At 39.9% G+C, this 23,093-nt stretch overlaps 3 protein-coding genes across 4 annotated transcripts; 1 reads left to right on the top strand and 2 right to left on the bottom strand.

Moving 5' to 3' along the window:
• Nucleotides 1–1,782: 1,782 nt before the first annotated feature.
• mfsd11 (major facilitator superfamily domain containing 11) lies at nucleotides 1,783–9,536 on the bottom strand. 2 transcript variants are annotated; one of them, XM_072693196.1, is made up of 15 exons: nucleotides 9,348–9,536; nucleotides 9,161–9,215; nucleotides 8,961–9,079; nucleotides 8,703–8,758; nucleotides 8,087–8,194; nucleotides 7,797–7,876; nucleotides 7,599–7,695; nucleotides 7,130–7,188; nucleotides 6,817–6,976; nucleotides 6,666–6,706; nucleotides 6,496–6,561; nucleotides 4,775–4,900; nucleotides 3,999–4,173; nucleotides 3,738–3,873; nucleotides 1,783–3,352 (listed from the first exon to the last, which is right to left on the bottom strand). In XM_072693196.1, exons 3-15 carry the CDS (start codon nucleotides 9,054–9,056, stop codon nucleotides 3,191–3,193), a joined length of 1,362 nt encoding a protein of 453 aa, XP_072549297.1. In that variant the 5' UTR covers nucleotides 9,057–9,079; nucleotides 9,161–9,215; nucleotides 9,348–9,536; the 3' UTR covers nucleotides 1,783–3,190. The 2 variants fall into 2 exon arrangements, with proteins under 2 accessions (XP_072549297.1, XP_072549296.1); XM_072693195.1 differs by lacking the exon at nucleotides 9,161–9,215 and having other exon boundaries at nucleotides 8,961–9,126.
• Nucleotides 9,537–10,392: 856 nt separating this feature from the next.
• Nucleotides 10,393–13,453, bottom strand: mettl23 (methyltransferase 23, arginine). The gene is made up of 5 exons (XM_072693957.1): nucleotides 13,041–13,453; nucleotides 12,861–12,965; nucleotides 12,220–12,457; nucleotides 11,210–11,294; nucleotides 10,393–11,041 (listed from the first exon to the last, which is right to left on the bottom strand). The coding sequence occupies exons 1-5, from the start codon at nucleotides 13,137–13,139 to the stop codon at nucleotides 10,885–10,887; spliced, it is 684 nt and encodes a 227-aa protein (XP_072550058.1). The 5' UTR covers nucleotides 13,140–13,453; the 3' UTR covers nucleotides 10,393–10,884.
• A 264-nt stretch (nucleotides 13,454–13,717) lies between these two features.
• On the top strand, nucleotides 13,718–22,800 carry jmjd6 (jumonji domain containing 6, arginine demethylase and lysine hydroxylase). The gene is made up of 6 exons (XM_072692931.1): nucleotides 13,718–14,125; nucleotides 16,337–16,725; nucleotides 17,396–17,682; nucleotides 18,190–18,325; nucleotides 18,636–18,774; nucleotides 19,090–22,800. The coding sequence occupies exons 1-6, from the start codon at nucleotides 13,997–13,999 to the stop codon at nucleotides 19,219–19,221; spliced, it is 1,212 nt and encodes a 403-aa protein (XP_072549032.1). The 5' UTR covers nucleotides 13,718–13,996; the 3' UTR covers nucleotides 19,222–22,800.
• The last annotated feature ends 293 nt before the right edge of the window (nucleotides 22,801–23,093 follow it).

Raw genomic sequence — 23,093 nt, 5'->3', positions numbered from 1 at the left:
TGGTAACATATAAAAAATTTATATAAATAACTCACCTATGTTTTAGTAGAACATCTGTTAAAGCTTTACTCAAAGACACATCCAGGGTAGTCAGTAGCTGTGTTTAAAACCATGGCACCCAAACAGTAACAGTAAAGTAAGTGCAAGCTAGGTAAAACGTTTAGAAGACATTAGCAGGAATAAAATAATAAAACAAAATGAATATGTAGAGTGTATCACAAAAGTAAGTACACACCTCACATTTCTGCAGATATTTAAGGATATCTTACACTTTGACACAATGAAAAGTAGTCTGTGTGCAGCTTATATAACCGTGTAAATTTATTCTTCCCTCATAATAACTCAACATACAGTCATTAATGTCTAAACCACCGGCAACAAAAGTGAGTAGACACCTTAGTGAAAGTTCCTGAAGTGTCAGTATTTTGTGTGGCCACCATTATTTTCCAGAACTGCCTTAACTCTCCTGGGCATGGAGTTTTCTTTACGCTCTTCCACCTTCCACTTGTGGATGCCCCACAGATGTTCTATTGGATTTAGGTCTGGAGACATGCTTGGCCAGTCCATCACCTTTACCCTCAGCTTTTTCAATAAAGCAGTGGTCGTCTTAGAGGTGTGTTTGGGGCCATTATCATGCTGGAACACTGCCCTGCGACCCAGTTTCCAGAGGGAGGGGATCATGCTTTGCTTTAGTATTTCACAGTACATATTGGAGTTCATGTGTCCCTCAATGAAATGTAACTCCCCAACACCTGTTGCACTCATGCAGCCCCAGACCATGGCATTCCCACCACCATGCTTGACTGTAGGCATGACGCACTTATCTTTGTACTCCTCAACTAATTGCTGCCACACATGCTTGAGACCATCTGAACCAAACAAATTAATCTTGGTCTCATCAGACCATAGGACATGGTTCTAGTAATCCATGTCCTTTGTTGACATGTCTTCAGCAAACTGCGGGCTTTCTGGTGTACAGACTTCAGAAAAGGCTTCCTTCTGGGTGACAGCCATGCAGACCAATTTGATGTAGTGTGTGGCGAATAGTCTGAGCACTGATAAGCTGACCCCCACCTCTTCAATCTCTGCAGCAATGCTGACAGCACTTCTGCACCTATCTTTCAAAGGCAGCATTTGGATGTGACGCTAAGCACGTGCACTCTGCACACTTCTTTGGACGACCAACGTGATGTCTGTTCTGAGTGGACTCTGCTTTTTTAAAACGCTGGATGATCTTGGCCACTGTGCTGCAGCTCAGTTTCAGGGTGTTGGCATTCTTCATGTAGCGCAACAATTCGTCTTTTAAGATCCTTAGAGAGTTCTTTGCCATGAGGTGCCATGTTGGAACTTTCAGTGACCAGTATGAGAGTGTGAGAGCTGTACTACAAAATTGAACACACCTGAGACCTAGTAACACTAACGAGTCACATGACATTTTGAAGGGAAAATGACAAGCAGTGCTCAATTTGGACATTTAGGGGTGTAGTGTCTTAGGGGTGTACTCACTTTCGTTGCCGGTGGTTTAAACATTAATGGCTGTATATGGAGTTATTTTGAGGGAAGAATAAATTTACAGTTATATAAGCTGCACACAGACTACTTTTCATTGTGTCAAAGTGTCAATTTGTCAGTGTTGTCCTATGAAAAGATATACCTTAAGATCTGCAGAAATGTGAGGGGTGTACTCACTTTTGTGATACACTGTATGTATGTATGTATATATCTCCATCCTATTAGTTTCTGTAGAGCAGGCAAATTAAATGATTCAAGTAAACAACCCAATGTTCATAAATACAGTTTATTCAAATGTCCCTCAACATCCTTTAGATTACCCTGAATTAAAGTGGAGCTGATAATACATAGTCCATTCCCAGAAAGAAGACAGACAGCATAAACCTGTATTTTATATACATTTTCCACCAACTCATGCAAATCTAGTCAAAATCAAGGTATTTTGAATTCTGTAAAAATAGGAAAGTGACACAGATGCCATTGTTTGGGTTTAAATTTCACTTGTGAAATGAGTGTTCATTAACTGGAAATACTTTAGATATGGAGTATAAAACTAATTTTAGCATTGTCAGATATATGTGTAGGCTATTACAAGAAAGTACATGCATTACTTCCAGCCTTCTATAAATTATGGAGCATTGAAGATGATAATCTGACTAGTTCTCAAAAACCAACCAAACAAACAAACAAAAAAAAGCCAAGCTAAAAAAAAGCCCTGCACAATTAAATTGTTAAGATGTACATAAAGAATTTTGGGTCAGGATTTGGCCTACATTTAATTTTTAAAAATACATTCCCGGTGGAGAAGTCCATGCAGGGCGCTGTGCAGAAAAATAGTTCTCTAGGAAAAAAAACTCAGAAGACACATTACAAAGGTGTACAAGGATGTAATTTCCATTAATTCTTTGGCAAAATTGTTTCTTTTGAAACTCACTATTCTCCATGTCAAGAACTAAATTTAACATTAAGAAAAACTCAGCTATTTATTTCATATTAACATTATTATAACGGGTTGTGGCTGGAAAATATAAAAAGAAACTAATTAAAAGCACCTGCTGAGGTCTTCCCATTACTCATTTTAAGTGAATTACAGTGCATAATATCATGCAGGGTTTACAGTACAGCAGACAGATTTTTTTTTTTTACTTTGTGTTAAAATGAAAAAGCACTGATATTTTATCCCTTCATATAGATGAGCAATCGCTACAGTGCTTGTACTCAGACAAAGAGATCACCTGGTTTCATGGCATCCTGCTGAAACAGTTGATGATGTTTGGATTGCAGGGAGTCAAGCTCACGATAAAATCTAAAGCTTTTTATTGCATTCTAGAAGTTGAATGTTGGGACCTGCAAACCCTTTGAAGTCATAAAAAAAATAACACTTCTACAAGTGAAAACAACAAACAGTGAGTTTGTAATGGCTTCATATATTTAAAAAAAAGTTCAGCTGAGTCTGAAAAAGGAGAAAGGATACACGCAGTAAGCGTTCCCCATTGCCAAAGGGCTCAAAGTGTCATCAGATGCTGAAATTAATCAGCGAAAATAAACCAGCAAAGCGCAGCCCATTCAACAAAACTCTCCCAGCTCAGGTTCCAAAGAGCAGCTGGGAAAACTGTGGAAGAGGACAGTGCTCCGACAGACTCTTCTGGGACTACAGGATTTCTTCCATCCCCAGACATCAGATGCTGTCGTAATCAGAGTTCCGTTGGCGGCTGACCACCATCCATTCGGCCACGAAGAAGGACAGTGTGCCGGTGAAACCCACCAGCACCATAATAAGCAGTTGCCAGTGCAAAAGGAGATAGTTGCTATAGAAGAAAGCCACTGCTGCGGTGATGGACTGCAAAGACCATGAAAAGATAAAGTACAAGTATTACTATGCACAATGTTTGATAATAAAGTGTCTTTCTTGAAAACATGTAACAAGCATATAAATGCTACTTTGATTCACACCAAGACCAGCAACAGCAGCATTTTACTTGTACTACAGTTGAAATTTCAATTCTGTATTACTATGATACAGTACTAAAACATTCTACAAAACAAATCTCAATCCTTTAAAGCTTTTTGAAATAGCTAACACATAAGCTAAAAATAGCTAACACATTTAATAAAGCCTCTTCTTCAGACACCCCCCCCCCCAGTATCATTTGGTATACAGCACTGTAATATTACAGTTCATATTGGTACCAAAATCAAAATTCTGGTATTAAGAAAACACTTACCTGTACAAACTTGAAGACTGCAAAAGCTGGGGCGCTGTCATTGCGAAACATAAAGCCAATGATGCTGAGCAGCTGAGTGTTGAAACAGCTGTCTCCGAGGCCCAGAAGGAAACTGCACAGCAACGCTACATCCACACTGATCCCGAAGAACAGTGAACGGAGTTACAAAGCCAGTCAGAGTCAAGACAAGACAAAGTACAAAGAGGCCAAGTATAGGATTGGACAAGCTAGTTTTGCTTTTCTGCACTTCAATGATCATACCTCGGAGTGATGAAGCCCTGCAGATCCGTGCCTTCCTCTGGGGCCAGGGGAGCATCGCTGGCAATGTTAAGGAAGATCAGGTAGAAAGCCAAAAAATGGGTTAACAATCCCAAGAACACTACTGGATTCCTACCGAAGCGGTTGCACTGGTTCAGCATTCCGAACAAGGATCCACCTGGCCAAAAGGAAAAGAAGAATAGCCATTATAATTTCTCATACACTGTATCGCCTATACAATGCTAAATGTTAGCGAAGTGGGGTTTGGGACCATGAAGGTTGCTGGTTCAAACCTGATGTGCCCTTGAGGAAACTGCACACCACTCCACTAGTATGAGTATGTATATTTCCTGCCACGGATGGACTAAGCGCACATACTGAATTCCGCTGTACTGCTGTGCAATGGTGGTAAAGTATGCTTAACCTTAAATATCTTTATAATGCTCAACCCATTACCTTATCAATTTCATGACAAATGGACTAATAGAAATGCCCCAAAATACAAATAAAATACTTCCATTAATGTTTTATTTGTAAAGTTGTAACATTTTGTAAAGTAGTAACAGATGCAAAGTTAACATTTTAGGGACACAAGGTTTCTGTGTGATGGTGGCAATATGAACGCGAGGCACAAATTCCTTATTTATGCTGTATTAAATTTTTTTTCCTATTGATACAATGCTGTTTTGTTAAATTTCAAATTTTGTGCATCATTACACCTCTCATTTTTCATTGACCTTTAAGGCAAGTAAACCTGCTACTGTTGACACACAACTTACCAAGTATTTCCCCAATACCGATGAAGATTCCAGAGAGGCCAATGAGACCCTTGGCATGATCCCCAAACAGAGTCATGGCTCCTATACATGTCCCATACACACCACTGTAGAAGGTCAGCTCCAGTCCTGCAAGATGAACAGGAGTTCAAACCTGAAAGTCTGGCATTTTTGTGTGCTCTGTGGAGTTTAATTCTGTGACTTTCTGTGAGTTTAATGCTGTGTTCTTTGCAGCAGACATTTGCAGCAGCCAGTCGCTCGCAGAGTTCAATGTGAGCAACATGCTATGACGTGACCAGTTTCAGTAAGATCAACTAAAATCATCAACACAACTGAGCTTTATGTTGAATGTAAATGACTGTCTATTGAATTTAACCCTACACCTAACGCTAACCCTAGCCTTACCCTTTTAGGGTTAGATTTAAGAATTAGGTTTATGTTAGGGTTAGGATGCAAGGGTAAAGCTAATGTTAGATTTTAAGGCTGATTCAAGGGTAAGGTTAAAATTAGGGTTAGGTGCAGGGTTACATTCAATAGCTAATTATTTACATTCATCTTAGAATTCAGTTGCATTTAATACATATTCAGTTAAACGTCATCTACAAGGCATCTATATTGGACCATCCAATAATCAAGTGATCCCTTAGTTGCAATAGATTCAGACTGACCCCCTACGATGGCTTCACATCCACTTTGAACACAGTGCAGAAACTGTATGGTACACCACTTGCACTCATCGTTGAAGATAATGGTAATGTTAGTGCTAATAATGTGTAATAGTGCAGCTATATCTTAGCATTTTGCTCTCAGATGACAACAGCAGGATGAGAAGTTCATATGTATTTGATTCAGAGTGATACATACAAGAAGAATATGGATAATAGTAACTAGCGGTTAGAGCGCCGGGATATTGATAACAGGGTTGTGGGTTCGATTCCCGGGCTCGGCAAGCTGCCACTGTTGGGCCCTTGAGCAAGGCCCTTTACCCTCTCTGCTCCCCGGGCGCTGGAGTTGGCTGCCCACCGCTCTGGGTGTGTGTGTACTCACTGCCCCTAACACGTGTGTGTGTGTGAGTGTATGTTCACTACCAGATGGGTTAAATGCGGAGGACACATTTCGCTGTACAGTGTACACTGTTCAGTGACAAATACGTGCACCTTTACCTTTTCTTTACCTTTTCGAATAATAGTAAGTAGACTAATAAGATCCAAACTAATAGTAGGTTATGGACCTCGGCATTTTAATCATAATTTTAGCCAACGTTAACTCTCTTAGCCTCCATGGTGACTCTGTGGGGTCATGGTAGAATTTAAAACAAGTCTTCTGTTGCTGTGTTTTGGCAGTGTTGTGGGGACATGCTGTTTGTTGGGGGAAGCTAGTTAGATGAACTAGTGGAATTAATGACGATTGTTGTGTCACGGTCGAAGCTGAACATTCTACGCCGGTCCAACAGTCCAATCCCATGGGTGGGACAATACCAACTAGGGAACAGCAATGGTCTAAGTGTGGAATGTGTAATCAATCATTAATCAAATCAGAAAATGTTAATTTTTTTAATGTGGAGAAGAGGGGCAGGTCAAGGAAAAAAAAGTATGTCTGTGTCCCAAACATTATGGGGAGCACTGTAAACTAAAGAAAGGTGATCCGTTACTTCTGCATATTCAATAAATATTAATCCATAGGTACCTTAAATTACACTTGCCTAATAACAGAACTGGATTTACCTGTGTATGCGATGGATATACTCAGAAGAAGCATTTCTTTGGTCATGGCCAGCTGTATGGCTCTCTCTGTTAACAGAGTTCAAATTAAGAGAGTTAAAAAAAAAAGGGGTGGTGGTATTAACTAATTAAGGTTTTATGATGTGTTACTGTAACATAGACCTGAAACTTACTGAATGCATTCAAAGCTTGAGTGGCAAGACTTTCGGGTGCTCTGTGTTTAAAATAAACAGACATATGCACATGCATACATATTTAAACAGAGTTGATTTATATGTGTTGTATTAACAACCCCTGAATGTACACAATGACTTCCATACTCACACCACGACTGAATCGCTTTCACAAGCGTCTCCTGGCAGCAGTGACTCAGATGCCTCGGTGGGCGGAGCTTCTGGCTCAATCTTCTGAATGAGGAAGAAGAGGAAGTTGCCGACTAGACTTATAACTGTGAGCGAGATGAACACCGTCTGGCGGTCCTTGTCTGACACAACAGGGAAGTGATATAGTGACACAGACTCATTATTTTTGAGACAGAAAGCAGTGCAGCTGTAGGCAGGGCTCCCTGATTAATGAATTAAATGTGAAAAACAGGAAACCTGGCAGCCCTGCAAATCATCGGAAAAGGCAATCTTACCTGTTATGTGAACTTTGTCATGCCACTTAATATATATGTAAAGATTGCCAAAGAATAAGCTAGAAAGAAAAAAGAAAACAAAATCAATTAATTAATTGCAATAAGATCTTCTAACTTCATTGTAGCTAGCAATGAATTCAGTGGACTGAATGTGATTAAATGATATGGCTAGAGAGTGCACACTACATGATTTCCCCCCAACAGTCCGGTCAACAACAAAACCCCTCAACTGAATCACTGCAAAATCACTGCACTCTGCCATTATGACCGCTGGTGTAACACTGGTGTTTCAGCAACAAGATTCTGACAGAAATCTTGTATAGTGTGCTTCTTTAGGCTGCATTATAGTAGGTCAGGGTAAATTACAGTTGTGTAGTCTCATCAATACAGCCATTCTGTGATTTTGAAAGTTGTGTCCACTTAGCATAAAACAAACTACAAGAAAAAAAAGATACATCAGATACAGCACCTAAACTGCAGCAGAGCCCAGAATATACCACTGTTTCGGCCAATGGTGGACTCTGTGGAGTTAATGGTGAGGAGGTTCCCCTGAGCTGTCCACAATACTGTAAAAAAGAACATTACTCGGGTGAAGCAGCTGAAGTGGAAGTAAGAATATCATACAGGTTTTGTGGGAAAAAAAAAAAAGAGAGTAGACACCCTATACCTGCAGCTGCAATCCCAACCAAGACAGAAACGGTGTAGAAACTCCAGGTAAAGGGATGGATGAACATGGCAATGTAGCCACTAAAAAGAGATCACAAAGGGTGTGCATAAAAACATTGTTTTGAACAAACAGTACTATGTCTTAAGAGAGCCAGAGAGCTACTACACTGTAAAATTCTAATTGAACACAGCTAATCAAAGTAATGAAGACATTCAGGGGCATCTGAATATAAGAGCCACGTAAGTTGGAGTATACCTTCATTCTGGAGTATATCTTCATTCTGATCTTACCTGTAAACCAGTCCACTGAAAAACAGCGACAGCTGAGGTCCAATGACAGCCACCACTGAGGGAGCTATTAGGTTGGAAGCTGAGAAGACTCCATAGATAATAGCCATGCTGTCAAGAATTTTGTCAAAGTACAGAGCAACCAATCAGAACAGTACTGTTTTACATTTTAAAGGCACAGCAACAAAAAGAATAAACACTAAGGCTAGAAAATGCTCCTGTAATTATTGTTTAATTCTTAGTACATGAACACCTAAAACTGTAATATAAGCCTTAGTCATGTTCTTAGTTCAATGACAGCCTCATCTGCTTGTGCAAACACCAGCGAAAAGCACTGCTGTGTTGCCCAGAACTAGTCAAGGTCCCTCAGCAAAGGAATGAATTTTCCGATTCATTAGATTACAGCAAACATTTTACCAAGTTCTGGAAAGCTGGACATTTGAAGTCTCAAGGAAGGGCACTTATAAAACTAGGTCAGATGATATCTTTAAATTCGTTTATTTATTTATTTATTTTTTTACCCCAATTCAAAAAATGCAACCATAAAAATCCAGTTTCATAGTTTCATGCAGATTTACAGCTGGAGGCAAAAGCATGATTGACACAGTTAAATATATACCTGTTGTATCCGCTGCCATGGAACTCTGTGCTGTTGTAACTCTTTATCACAGTTTGCTGTAAAAAGACCAAACGCATTTATGACACACACACACACACACACACAATAAATATATTGGAGAAAACACATGGTGGAAAATGGGGGGAAATAATCGTGGGAAAAAGCTTAATCGCTGAAACCAACTAAAAACTAGCTACATACAGTTAAACACAGGGAACTAAATTCCAAAACGAAACTCGCCAAAGAGGTTTTCCTTACTTCTATGTTACCGCAGGTTTGAAACGCGGTGAACATCAGCATGAAACCAATGCCCAAGATAAAAATGTTGATGAGTGTTTTCCTTTCTTGGAGCATCTTGGTGACTTGGTGACTACAGCCTGGAAACAGTGAACACAGAAAGGCCCCTCAGGTTGTCGGGTGACATCTGAAAGACAATCAGGTGACTTTTTTTTTTTTACCTGCAATGCTGTGAGATGCAGCCTGATAACGCCCTCCTCCTGACAAGCCGAAAACCTTCGGAGACACACTAACTTGATCATTTCAAGTATTTTAGCTATGTTAAATTTTGAAGTAATAAATGAGTAAATGAGTTATCTGTGCGGCAATGAAGAACTGTCCGTCAGGTCTAACTAGCTGGAAACTTACCGGCGAATGTCGGGAGTGTCTGTTTCACAGCTCGAGGAACGGCTGAACCATATCGTGGAAATGTAGTGGGGTCAGGCAAGAAACGACTTCACGTCGAACCAAATTAAGCACGACTGTAATTACCGATCCAACTGCAATATGACAATACGTTTCTCCACTGCTAGCAGGTCGTGGCTGTTTCTCTACAGACAGCGAAAAGATCTGTCATGTGAGGAATCAGCTGACCACCCGAGTCACCCATTAGACTGCTTATGGGAAACCGAGTTTTTAAAAGATTGCTTCCGGGTTTGTTGATAGTTTCGTTGTATTTTTACTAGTGCTGTCAGCGTTAAGGCGTTTACGCGTTTTTTTACTCACATTAATCATTTTATTGAGTTTGGCCCCAACTTCCTCCTGTAGGTCAATCTCCGTATTAGCGTTTTTCTAAGCGATGTAAACACAGCGTGGCTAATGTTGCGCTCAGAGGGCAGATTACACTGTAGTTATGCTGAAATATGAATTAAATCTCATGTCTCTCTCTCTCTCTCATAAATCTTCTTTGTCCGAGACTAAAGTTCTCAAAACTGCTACATATACTATAGGAAACATCCCGTTTGTTAGACATACCGCGCATCTAAGAGTTAGTTTAGGGAAAAAGTAGCTAAGAACGTAGAAGGGCTTGAGAGGAAATTACTCTACAATGTTAGCTACGTTAATTATAATAGTGCAATTTTTTTTTTTTTACCTTTAATTTAAAAAAATGTACTTGCTTCCTATAGTAGCAGCAAAGTAAGGTCATTAAACTTCTTTTTTTTGTTTACAATATTATAGTGAGAAGCCCAACTGCATGAAATATTTAACATTCACATGTTCTTCACTGGTAACACTTAAAATGTATGACTGGGTGAATACTTGAGCTTTTTGTGTTTTTTCAGTTGAACCATAACATGATATAATCTTGTTCATTTCAGACATTTATTAAAAGAAAGCTAACCTATATTACACTTATTATGAATCAATTATCAATCAACAGAGTAGCCTTACCCTTTTATACTTTTACTTTCTCACATTGTCCAATCATTATGTGCAGTACTGGGTTTTTCACCCGTTAACTCGCTATAAGGCCACAGTCATTGCTAAATTGATTGCCGGACAGTGAAAGTGCTCCATTGCTATACAATACACCATGGCCATGCATACATGCATAGTACCAAAGTTCTACTCAAATTATTCGAATTCCAATTCGAATGTGTGACATCAAGAAGGCAGCCAAATTTGAACAGTGTGTTAAATTACAAGTTTTCACACCTGGGCACTACTCTATTTAGTGGTAGATTCTGTTTAATATTTGAAAATAATTTTACCTCTTGACTGTTTTATTATTACAGACACTGCAATTACTTGACAGTCACAGCAACAGCAACACCAAAATCTAGAAAAAATGCTTTACTGGACAGTAGGACAAACTTATATATATATATATATTTCATTTTATTTATTTATTTTTGTTTGTAAAAAGACAAATTTAAAATTGTCTTGTTTATCAACAAATCAGGCTTCAACCTTTTGCTGTTACAATCATCATTTGTATTGTATGATTTCCAGGTAGAGTTGATCCAGCGAGGTCGTTTCTGTTTGCATGGAAAGTCTCTAATGGAACATCAGTGCACTGCAGGTTCCACTTGTGCAGCAAAGTCTCCACAGACCAGTCAGTGCTGAAACAATATAAAGCATCAACTAATGCGTTATTTAATTAAAAAAAAAAAAAAAAACAGAACTGCTATAAAGAATAAACCCTTAGTGGAGGTTTATCAACTCACTAGATTTTTACTAGCTGCTATAAAAACTGCCCTGCTTTAAAAACAAAGGAAGTAAACTATTACCTTCTCTCCTGATATGTGGTCCAGAACTGACCACAGGGGTTCTGCTTTAAGAGAATAGATACTGTGACCAGGACATCTTCAAAATCTTTAAAGAGAGAGAGAGATAGAGGGAATTAATTAAGATTAATTATTGATTTATTTATTTAATTAATTAGTTAATTAATTAACATCCAGTCTACACCTAGTTACTTCGTCTTGAGTATCAGGAATATATCTTGATAATGCCAAGCCATGTATGCAAGTGTATACACACCCAAGACACATTTAAAGCAGATACAAATCTAATCACTCAAACCACTTCAGGAGGTGGTCTGAGATCCATTTGAGCACATTACATGTGCCAGACTTTACCCTCCGATACGCTATCTTGCTTTCTAACTTTCTCCATTAGATAATGTTATGTTTCACTGATAGCTATCAAGTAAACCTGGTATAGTACCAAATTAGAACCCTGCTGAAAAAAACAGCCTGGTTGTCACAAGCTGGTTGACCAGTTTAGCTCTTCACCAGCATAGGGTATTTAGTGTTATGGTTTAACTGGTCTCCTAGGTTGACCATCCTGACCAAGCTAGTTGAAGTCATAGTCGAAGTGAACTTGCCATTTAGACTATACAGCAGGAGTGCATAGCTAAACAAGATTGCGTTTATCCAGGCTCCAATGTGCAAATACAACACAAAATGATTAAGCTAGAGAAGTAGACATATCAGACAGCACTGACAGACATACAATATATACATTGAATATAATAAATACATAAGCATGTATAGAAAAATAAAATAAATAAATAAATAAAAAGACCAGTATGACCAGCATGACAATCACTTATAACCAGCAAAAGCTGGTCTTGACTATTCTGTTGCAACAGAATATGACTGAAATGATGGTAAATGTTGGCGGCCAGCTTAAGTAATCCGAATCAGCTAAACTACAATTATGTAACCACCCTGACAGTCCAAATGAAAACACTGGGTTTCAGGAATACTCTAAGATTTGTTGGAACAAGGCTTACCTTCAGGCTCATAGAACACATCTGATCCCAGGATAACATCCACAGGTGGCAGAGACAGCAACTCTGGTGCCACCTGTCCCCAGGTAAGTCCCACCACAGGTACACCAGCAAGTCCATTGACTTCACAGGAATGCTTGCAGTTGTTGAGGCAGTGGGGAAGCTCAGCACTGTCAGACAGAATCACCTGAGCTCCACACTTTGCAGCCACCACACCGGGTAAGCTAACTCCAGAACCAAGCTGAGACGAAAAGAAAACGTATTTAGCACTGCTGCAATTGAAAATGCATTTAGTCCAGCTCGAGCTAGAGCTAAAAGCTTGAACTCCAGGGCTGTAAGAAATGATTTAAGTATTGTTATAGTATTTTATGCAATACTGAACAGATTCTAAAAAAACAGCGTAAATTTTTTATTTCTTTGTGACAGATAGTGGTTAATTTTTTTGTTACCCAGACTGTAGTGTCTACAGACACCACTGTATGAAAAGTCAACTTTATTACTCATATTTTATGCATATGATTGTGTATTTTTTTACAGTGACGGTTTAGATTTGATTCTGAAAACCGCAATATGTCGTCATGCTTACAGTATCGAAATCGTAATACGTGGCGTTTTGCCAGGTTCTTTTCAAAACACAGGTCTACCTCCAGCACAGCTTTATGCTGCAGTTTCTCTCTCGCAGTCCACACATACTGGGCCAACACCACCGCGCAGGGCCACACGTACATCCCATACTGTGGATGGAGAACCTGTAAACACATAGAAAGACATTAGCACTTGCTAGTTAAGAAGTTAATATGCCGTCGCCTGAGCACTTCTCCTACCTCAGGGATATGTACAGTCAGCGTGCCGTCATAGCTTTCAAATGTGAAGGTTTTCTGGACAAAACATTCACTGATGGATTCGTTCATGCTCGTGTTCATATAGTCTACGTTTTCACTGTCCTGCGTAGCATTGCCTGGCAATATTTAATATTTAACAACCTAAAAGCTTTCTCTGGTGAAGCATATCTTTCAAAAACAGATCGCTAACACAACTTCCTAACTACAGATTGTGGTCGATCTTCAAATGGCTCCCTGCTCCCTATGTAGTGTACCAAGAAATGAAGGAAACAACGCACTACCCCAAATATTGCATTAAATGTATAAGAAAACGGCACCAGCTGTAGACTGACACTACTTTTGTGCACTATTTGGGCGCACATGGTATAGTTTCAAGGTATTTGTAGAGCAGGTAAACAAGTGTACACGTGTGTAGGGAATAGGAAGCCATTTGACATTCAGCCACCGTGGGAAGCTCTCATATTGCGAAATGTACATTCAGCCAATCAGATTTGGGGGTTTCGGCGGTCTGTTCTACTATTGCTATCTTATTGGTTTGTCTTTTGAATGACAGACAAAATATTTACAACAACCAATCAAATAGCAGGGGCATAAAGCGCCTAAAAAGGCAGCAAATGCCGTTCTTAACACCGAAGGAAAGGCGGGGTTTAGTCATTTAACAGTAGGTTGCGTTCATCGCGACTTTATTGGTTGAAGTTAGGGCTGTCGCCCGGCTATCTTGGTTCATTTGAGCAGTTCCTTCCTGCATCAACTGTTGCCGAAATAAACAGATTGGTCCTTATTAAAGCGATTGTTTCTAAATGTGAAGTACCAAATTGATGCTCGGCTCGCTAGCTGTAGCGCTTCAGTCACTGGCGTCATTAGCAGGAAGCTAGCCTGCGCGGCTAATCACTTTTGCTGCAGCCAGAGCTCGACACAGCCGTAAACATCTCGAGGGAATGAACCACAAGAGCAAGAAGCGAATCAAAGAAGCCAAACGGAGCGCCAGGCCCGAACTAAAGGATTCCGTTGATTGGACAAAGCATAACTACTGCGAGACATTCGACCTTTCGCATCGGACAGTCAAGGTAACCGAGTATTTGGTAACTAGGCGCTGACAGCTAGCTGGCTGGCTGACTAGCCATCACTAGTCTCTGACCGAAAGCTAGTTAGCCAGCTAGCTTCGCGCGGCATTAGTGCTAACGCGTTTCATGCCAGACGCCCTGTGGCGCGTTTTCCACGTGTGTGTGTGTGTGTTGAGAAATAAGACTGCCCAGAAGTTTGTACAGTGTAGCTAGCATCTACCTGTACCACATTGCTGCTGTTCGGACCGCGTGTGAGTTGACGTTAATGCTGGCTTTGGTCAAGCTACGTTACTTACTGCACGTACACCATGGCGAGGGTTAGCAGTTCTTCCAAATTCACCTCTTCTGTCACTGATCGTGGCTATATATATATATATATATATATATATATATATATATATATATATATATATATATATATATATATAAAATAAATGGAACATCCTAGATCTGAATGAAAGAAATTCTCATTGAATACTTTCTGTACAAAGTTGAATGTGCTGACAACAAAATCACACAAAAATCAATGGAAATCAAATTAACCAATGGAGGCCTGGATTTGGAGTCACACACAAAATGAAAGTGGAATAACACACTACAGGCTGATCCAACTTTGATGTAATGTCCTTAAAACAAGTCAAAATGAGGCTCAGTATTGTGTGAGGCCTCCACGTGCCTGTATGACCTCCCTACAACGCCTGGGCATGCTCCTGATGAGGTGGCGGATGGTCTCCTGAGGGATCTCCTCCCAGACCTGGACTAAAGCATCCGCCAACTCCTGGACAGTCTGTGGTGCAATGTGACATTGGTGGATGGAGTGAGACATGATGTCCCAGATGTGCTCAATCGGATTCAGGTCTGGGGAACGGGCGGGCCAGTCCATAGCTTCAATGCCTTCATCTTGCAGGAACTGCTGACACACTCCAGCCACACGAGGTCTAGCATTGTCCTGCATTAGGAGGAACCCAGGACCGCACCAGCATATGGTCTCACACGGGGTCTGAGGATCTCCTCTCTGTACCTAATGGCAGTCCGGCTACCTCTGGCGAGCACATGGAGGGCTGTGCGGCCCTCCAAATAAATGCTACCCCACACCATTACTGACTCACTGGTATTTGGAACTGTTCATAATTCCGTCCACCCTAACTAAGGCCCCAGTTCCAGCTGAAGAAAAACAGCCCCAACGAATGATGCTGCCACCACCATGCTTCACTGTAGGTATAGTGTTTTTTTGGTGATGAGCAGTGTTGTTTTTGCACCAAATATACCTTTTGGAATTATGTCCAAAAAGTTAAACCTTGGTTTCATCAGACCATAACACATTTTTCCACATGGCTTTGGGAGATTTCAGATGTCTTTTTTGCAAAATTAAGCCGTGCTTGGATGTTTTTCTTTGAAAGATAAGGCTTCCGTCTTGCCACCCTACCCCACAAACATATGAAGAAGGAGATTGTCACCTGTACTGCACAGCCAGTACTTGCCAGAAATTCTTGCAGCTCCTTCAGTGTTGCTGTTGGCCTCTTGGCAGCCTCCCTGATCAGTTTTCTTCTTGTCTTATGATCAAATTTGGACGGACGTCCTGTTCTTGGTAAGGTCACTGTTGTGCCATGTTTTCTCCACTTGATGATGACAGTCTTCGTTGTGTTCCATGGTATATGTAATGACTTGGAAATTCTTTTGTAGCCTTCACCTAACTGATATATTTTTATAATGGGATCCCTCTGATGTGCTGGCAGCTCTTTGCGGACCATGGCTTGTGCTGGAAGAAGTGGTTACAAAAATGTCAGGACAAGCCTACTAGAACAGCTGAACTTCATTGGGTTGATCAGAGGCAGTTTAATTGGTGACAGATGTGTGTGTATGTGTATATGTGTATATATATATATATATATATATATATATATATGTATGTGTATATTCTTCTCATTCCTCTCAAAACTGCCTAAGGTAAACACACTGCCAGGGTCATGCACAGTGATTTCTTGACTCATACAAAGAAAAAGAGGAAAACACTTAGGACATGTGGCTGTGCCTATATGAATGCACAGCCACATGTCCTAAACATTTTACGTGCAAAGACTGCAAAAGCAGCATTTTATTATGGTACTTTATTATGGTTTTCTTTTTAGGTTAGACTGTGAATGAACTTGCTGCAAAGGAGGCTGCCATATTTTCCCAGAAACACAACTGATGTGTTTTTCCTTTTTGTCTTAGGATAATGTGGAGCGAGTGGACACCCTACATCTAAGTTCAGAAGAATTCATCCAGCGCTTTGAGAAGCCCTATAAACCTGTGGTTCTGCTTAACTGCCAGGAGTCATGGCCCGCCCGGGAGAAATGGACCCTGGAACGACTCAAACGCAAGTACCGCAACCAGAAATTCAAGTGTGGCGAGGACAACGACGGTTACTCTGTGAAAATGAAGATGAAGTATTACGTAGAGTACATGGAGAGCTCACGAGACGACAGCCCGCTCTACATCTTTGATAGCAGCTATGGTGAACATGCCAAACGTTGCAAGCTGCTGGAGGATTATCAGGTGCCAGTCTTCTTCAGAGATGACCTCTTTCAGTTTGCTGGGGAGAAGCGACGTCCTCCATACAGGTAAAACACAGGCAATTGGTTCTATGTGTTTGATGGTTTAACAGACAACCTATCAAAAATGTACACTTTAAGTAAAAGGGCTTAACAAGCATAACAAATGTCAAATGTTGAACGCTTTTTAGTGCTGAATAGAATAATTCTTCACAGAACAGTATTCAAGAGTTTTTTTTTTGTTTGTTTGTTTGTTTTTTGTTTGTTTTTTTCTCTCGTTGTAGAATAAGAACCTTTGGAATTACCTAGAAGGGTTTGACTTGGGCTTTGGACAGTAGTGTAAATTTTGAAAAATGATTGTTGTCTGCACATTTATCATGATAATATTATCATGATAGAAATTAAGTTTCAAAATGTCAACATACAGAATATTAATACAGAATAACCTGGTGGAATAGCTAATGATATGTAAGGAAATCTACGTAATACATTTATATGTAACTTGATTAGGATATTCACTATTGGCCTAGTTTGAATATCCATATATTCAAATAATCTTTCCCAATTCTGAAGGAATTAATTCATGAATTATTGTACAAAAATGTGATTGAAGAAATTGATAACATTTTACAGTTAAGAGATGGACTGGACAAAGAAATGTATTAGTGTATTATTAGTATAAATGTATTATTATCTAGTATATCTTTTAATTATTTAATGTCCTCTCTCTTATCCTCAGGTGGTTTGTGATGGGCCCTGCTCGCTCCGGCACTGGCATTCACATCGACCCACTGGGCACAAGTGCGTGGAATGCCTTAGTTCAGGGCCACAAGCGCTGGTGCCTCTTCCCCACACACACACCTCGTGAACTCATCAAGGTGACCCGAGACGAAGGTGGCAACCAGCAGGACGAAGCAATCACCTGGTTCAGCGTGATTTACCCTCGCACGCAGCAGTCTACCTGGCCTGCTGAATTCCGACCCCTGGAGATCCTGCAACATCCTGGAGAGACAGTCTTTGTTCCTGGTCAGTTATTGACTAATCTTTGATTGTGGTGTAAGAATGTTTTTTTTTTGTTTGTTTGTTTGTTTTTTGTTTTTGTTTTTTTCCTTTCCACGCTGCCTCAAACCACAACATCTCCATCTTGCCAAAATTTAGTCTCAATTTAGGCACTTTTTTCCTGCCCTGATGCATGTACTTTGACATCAACTGTGGCAAGAGCTGTCTGTTAGTCCAGTAATGGTCCAGAGGATTGTTGAAGACTTCGTTATGTATCTTGCGGTCTGCTTTTTGGGTGAACTTGCATGAGTCTGCGAAGAGGATTTAACTAGACAGCATCTCCTACATTTCTGAAGGCAGCCATTCAAAGACTCAATCACAAGTCTGGTCACAATGCCAGTTTTAAATCCTTTCCTACCATGTTGTAATTATCTGCAGGCATTTTAAGTAGTATTATGTGTCCTAATTGAGACCCCTACTTTTGGACACTCTATTTTTTGGTGGTAAAGTCTAGTCTTCTTTTTTTTTTTTTAGGTGGCTGGTGGCATGTTGTTCTCAACTTAGATACAACCATTGCAGTCACTCAGAACTTTGCCAGCACCACCAACTTCCCCATTGTTTGGCACAAGACTGTTCGTGGTCGGCCGAAACTCTCCAGGAAGTGGTACAGGTAATAATTTTGCAGGTCTGTTTTTTAAAACCTACTAGTTAGTCTTGGGTGATGATATAAATGTACACTAATTATTATTGTCTGCAGAATTATAATATAATATAATAATTAATTTTATATATATATGTCCTGTGCTAGAGATTAGTAAATCAGTAAATTCTAATGCCCAAATTCACAGCTTTACAAAGCTTTATAAAGACAACGTTTGAAGCATTGCCATCGGGTTACATTTGTTATATCAATTACCACTACAGATCATAGCTATACACATTTAATTTGTTTATCTTCATTTTTTTTTTATCTCTCCCAGAATTCTAAAGCAGGAGAGGCCGGATTTAGCATCCCTTGCAGACAAAGTGGACCTGCAGGAGTCCACGGGCATTGCTTCTGACAGCTCTAGCGACTCTTCTTCTTCCTCATCTTCTAGTTCCTCTGATTCAGACTCCGAGGTATATCCTGCCACCGTGACCGTGTGTGTGTGTGTGTGTGTGTGTGTGTGTGTGTATATATATATATATATATATATATATATATATATATATATATATATATATATATATATATATATATATATAGGGAGCTGAATGACCAGGGAGGTTAGTCAGACTGTTATTTTGTTTGGTAGTCAACTTTGTTTAAATGACCAGTGTTCATAGTGTTTTTAATGTTCTGCTCCTGCTCTATTACTGGATTGAAAGCACACATCCATGTGTGGTTGTGTGTGTGAAAGAGATACACAGACACAAATTTTCTTCTCTCCAAAGGCTGAGACTGGTTCTGAGGGGGATGCCATGGCCCACCGCAGGAAGAAGCGGAGAACCTGTAGCATGATGGGAAATGGTGACATCACCAGCCAAGATGACTGTGTAAGCAAAGAACGAAGCTCATCACGGTGACATACTGCCCCTATTGATCCCATTGGAGCGGCTTTTAATTCCAGGGGAGTCTCCCAAATCTCTCTCTCTCTCTCATTCTCTCCCCCTCTCTTCTCCCCTGCCCCCATCCCTCAAAGACTCTCTGTTTGTTAGAGGTCTGCTGCTGACGTTTGTCTGCTCCTGTTTGCTGTCTCAATTGGTCACTAATGTGCTTTTAATGATAAACAAGTCAAAAGCAAGGAATATCAATATTAGTGTTTGTTGGGCCAGATTGGCTAGCATGAATATGAACTAATTGGGGTGGAAGGTTTGTATATGTGTGGGTGTGTGTATGACCATTGCCTTTACAGAACAGCAGACCTTGGGCTGACAGGCTCATTTGACAGCAATCCAATCAGATTCTGTGATGATAAGGGTGGCGGTGGTAATGTGTTCGAATTCCACACTCCACTAATTCTACTGCGGCAGGTGTCTTAAGCTGTGATGATGCCTTTAGTATGTTTCCTACCTGCCCATTTCATTGTATTGTTCTCCTGTCATTTGGATCATTTCTGTTTATTTCCTTTGTAAAAAAAAAAAATCCTCTCCCCTTTTTAATATGCCGGTTCTAGTTTTGTTTTTTGAAAGAGTCTCTGAGGTGCCCCATCCTGCTATTTTTTTTACAGGAAAACGAAAACAGATATTGCTTTTAACTCCATCAAGTGGTGACACTGAAATGATCTGCGATATCCAACATGATTTTAGAATTCATTGTCGTAGACTTTACAAAGTTTTGTGAATATTTAATTCATTCTCTTTTAAAGACTTTGAGGAACTACTGGGAAACAACAGGTGCTCTATTGAATGCCAACCAGCAGAAGAGGTCAAGCATGCCTATAAAAACTAGATAACATTTTTTGACTTATGACTACTTAATAAAATCTTCAATTTGGAAGTTCAAGACTGTTAATTAGGGGACAAAATAAATAAAAATAACCAAAACTGCAAGTTTAAGCCTGTGCCCTCCATGACACCTTTTTGCATGACATGTTTGTGCACAATGGGGAGTTTAAACTCGATACAGTAGCTGTTGTCTTAAATGGCTGCCCAGATTGTTCAGCTACATTGAAGTTTTGTTTAGTTTTATAGTTCATAGGAAGGCATTTTGTGCATAACTACATTCTGCATACTGCAAACGCCAAATAGGGATATCAAATGTATCTGGTGTACTACATCTAGGTTAAGTGGACAGTTGTAAATTAGATTTTTCCATACCTGTTCTTTTATTTATGCAGTATTAAATGTGTCATAGAGCAAAGGTGGGTAATTTGTCCTGGAGGGATTCCTGCAAGCTGGTGATTTATTCCTGCTTAAGCACACCATTTTCATGAATCGGTTAATTACCAAGTTTAAGCTGCTTTTAGCTTTTAGAGCTGGAAAGTCACTATACTGTATGGGATTCCAGCCCCTATGTCCTCTCCCCTGTCTTACCAAATGCCCTCAGAACGTCATTACAGTATGACTGTTATTTTGATCATGGAAAGTCACCCCACCTCACTCCAGACCTCTGTGTAATTGAGTCTTGAGGCTGTCACTGGAAAACTAAAAATATAATGAAAGTATATCCTAAATATTCAGTGTTTTAATCTTCAGGGAGAAATTAATATCAGACATTGGCGAGAGATCGATTTGGACAGTTTAACTGTGTTTTTTGTCAGATGCTCAGAGCTTGACATTCAGGAAATATTGAAAATGAATGGCGTTTAACACTAGGGGGCAGCACTGCACATTGCACATAGTCAACAGTGGAGCTATCCAAACTTATGAGCAAAGAGTGTGCGTGCTTCATGTTTTCATCATAACCAAATTGGAGATCATGTGAATGAATGTTTGGGATGAAAACCTACCGCCACACTGAGACTGAATTTTAGAGGTAGCAGTGTAAGACTGTCAGATGAAAATGTAAAAAAAAATGTGAATGACTTAAACTGCAGAAACTAAACGGTTATGTGTTTACTTTAGGAAATGCACAAGCTGTAAAACAGCTGTAAAGAATAACCATGGGTGCAGGTTTAAGATAATGGGCCATGTGTTGTGATGTGTGTTGAAGATCTCAAGTGTCTATGATGATATCGGTTCTTGTTCTAAAACTGGTTACATGTGTTCTGAGTGGGACAAAATGCTTTTCTGAAAGTGTGTGTGTGGATTTGTCCCCTCCACCTGCTAAAATAAGTGCCTATTTGTGCCTAACGGTGCTGTCGCCGCTCTTAACTGCAAGTCTGCTTACTGCAAACCTGCACCAGTCTCACATTGCCATGTTGACTGTTAAAGGAATACTCCAGTGTTTTTACCACTAAATCCATGTGTCTTATCTGTCTTGTAGTCCATTGCTGTGGAAAGTACTTTTTCTGGGTTTCTCAGTATCAGCAGGGTGGGAAGGGAATGGGAAAACGGCAACAGTAACAAAGCTAAGCATTTACTAACTTTTCAGCACAGGCATCTGTTAACTGTTGAATTGAAGCTGGGGAGCCGCTCTTTTCTTCAGAGCGTGCTGGCAACCTAGCAATGCTGCATCAGTTTTAAAAGGGGATGATGAGGAAGTTTACATGAACAGGGATTGGGTAATTGGCCTTCCAAATTTGGTCGAAAATGGGGTAAAGGAAGGGAAAAACAATGTCCAGCATCATTTTATGGTCCGCCTCATACCCATTTTAGAAACTCTGGTTCAAGGTTGGATTTCTTTTTGGCAGAAAATAATGGTATTTTTGGAAATGGCTGCTGTGGTGCTCTGTGGAATTAAGAAGGTTCTGTAAATTTTTTCCCCCGAATGCCACTGCATTCTCTGAATTACAGATATGAAATATGAGTAATGTTACTGCGTCTATGCTACAGGCAGGCTAATGCTTTTAAACTTTAATTAGTCAAATGTGCTACACTCTAAACAATGAAACTGCTTCAAATGTTTTGGGGGTTTTTTGCGCAATGACCTTGAAGAATCACTTTTGGTCCCATAAAGAACCATGTTAGTACGGATGCAAAGTGTGATGAACCTTTCCAGACCTTTTTAAATGGTTCTTTATCCTCAGATAAAAATGAAAATCTAATTAATTTCTGTGATTACAGAATATCACTAAGTGCACTCAGAGATGAGGTTCATCACAGGAGTATTCCTTTAATTTAGGAGTCCTTGTGACTGGCCTGGTTATGTTTTGTGTACATTTGGAGGGCTTAAAATAAAGATTTACCAAACAGTCAAAATGACTGGCCATTTCCATGTCTTACCTGCAAGTCTTCAGTTCAGTCTCTACATGCTGTTGTTTTATGATTTAAGGTGTGACAATTGGGAGCCCTAGTCATTTTACTTGTTCAGCACTGTCTCTGTGCCTGGGGCCCAAACACAACACTTTTGGTCCACTGGGTTTTGGGTGTAGAAAAAATAGTGCCCCTTGTGTTGCTTTGATGAAAGCAAATGGATCAATGTTATTCATTATTTGATTTAATAAAGCTTTGTATGTATTTCTGGTTGTAGGTGTCAATGTTTTGATAATTTGACTTCTCCAAATGTGTTTTGCATGCAAATTTATGTTTTTGTTTACAAAGGGAAGGAGGGGATATACAATAAAAATAAAGACCAATGACATGTGACTGAACAAGGTAACAGACCACTAGCTTCATTCATAGTGATTTACTTTCTACTACATGAAAAGAAGTGACCGATGAGGAACATACAGGCAAAAACAATATTATGGCCACTACTAGTAGCTGTGCACTACAGTACCCCTGGAGTGGAGAACCCCTGTTCTACATATTGTAGTATTTTGTTTTGCTAGGTTGAAGTGTGTTCAGGGCTTGGTGAATAGCCAATTAGTTTGTGATTTAATGTGTTCGAGCAGATAAAGGGTACAACCGCTACA

Source organism: Salminus brasiliensis, chromosome 12 (genome assembly GCF_030463535.1).
Source record: "Salminus brasiliensis chromosome 12, fSalBra1.hap2, whole genome shotgun sequence".
Lineage (NCBI taxonomy): Eukaryota > Metazoa > Chordata > Actinopteri > Characiformes > Bryconidae > Salminus > Salminus brasiliensis.
Note: the sequence above shows the minus strand (reverse complement) of the source record. Positions and strands in the feature narration are given on the sequence as shown.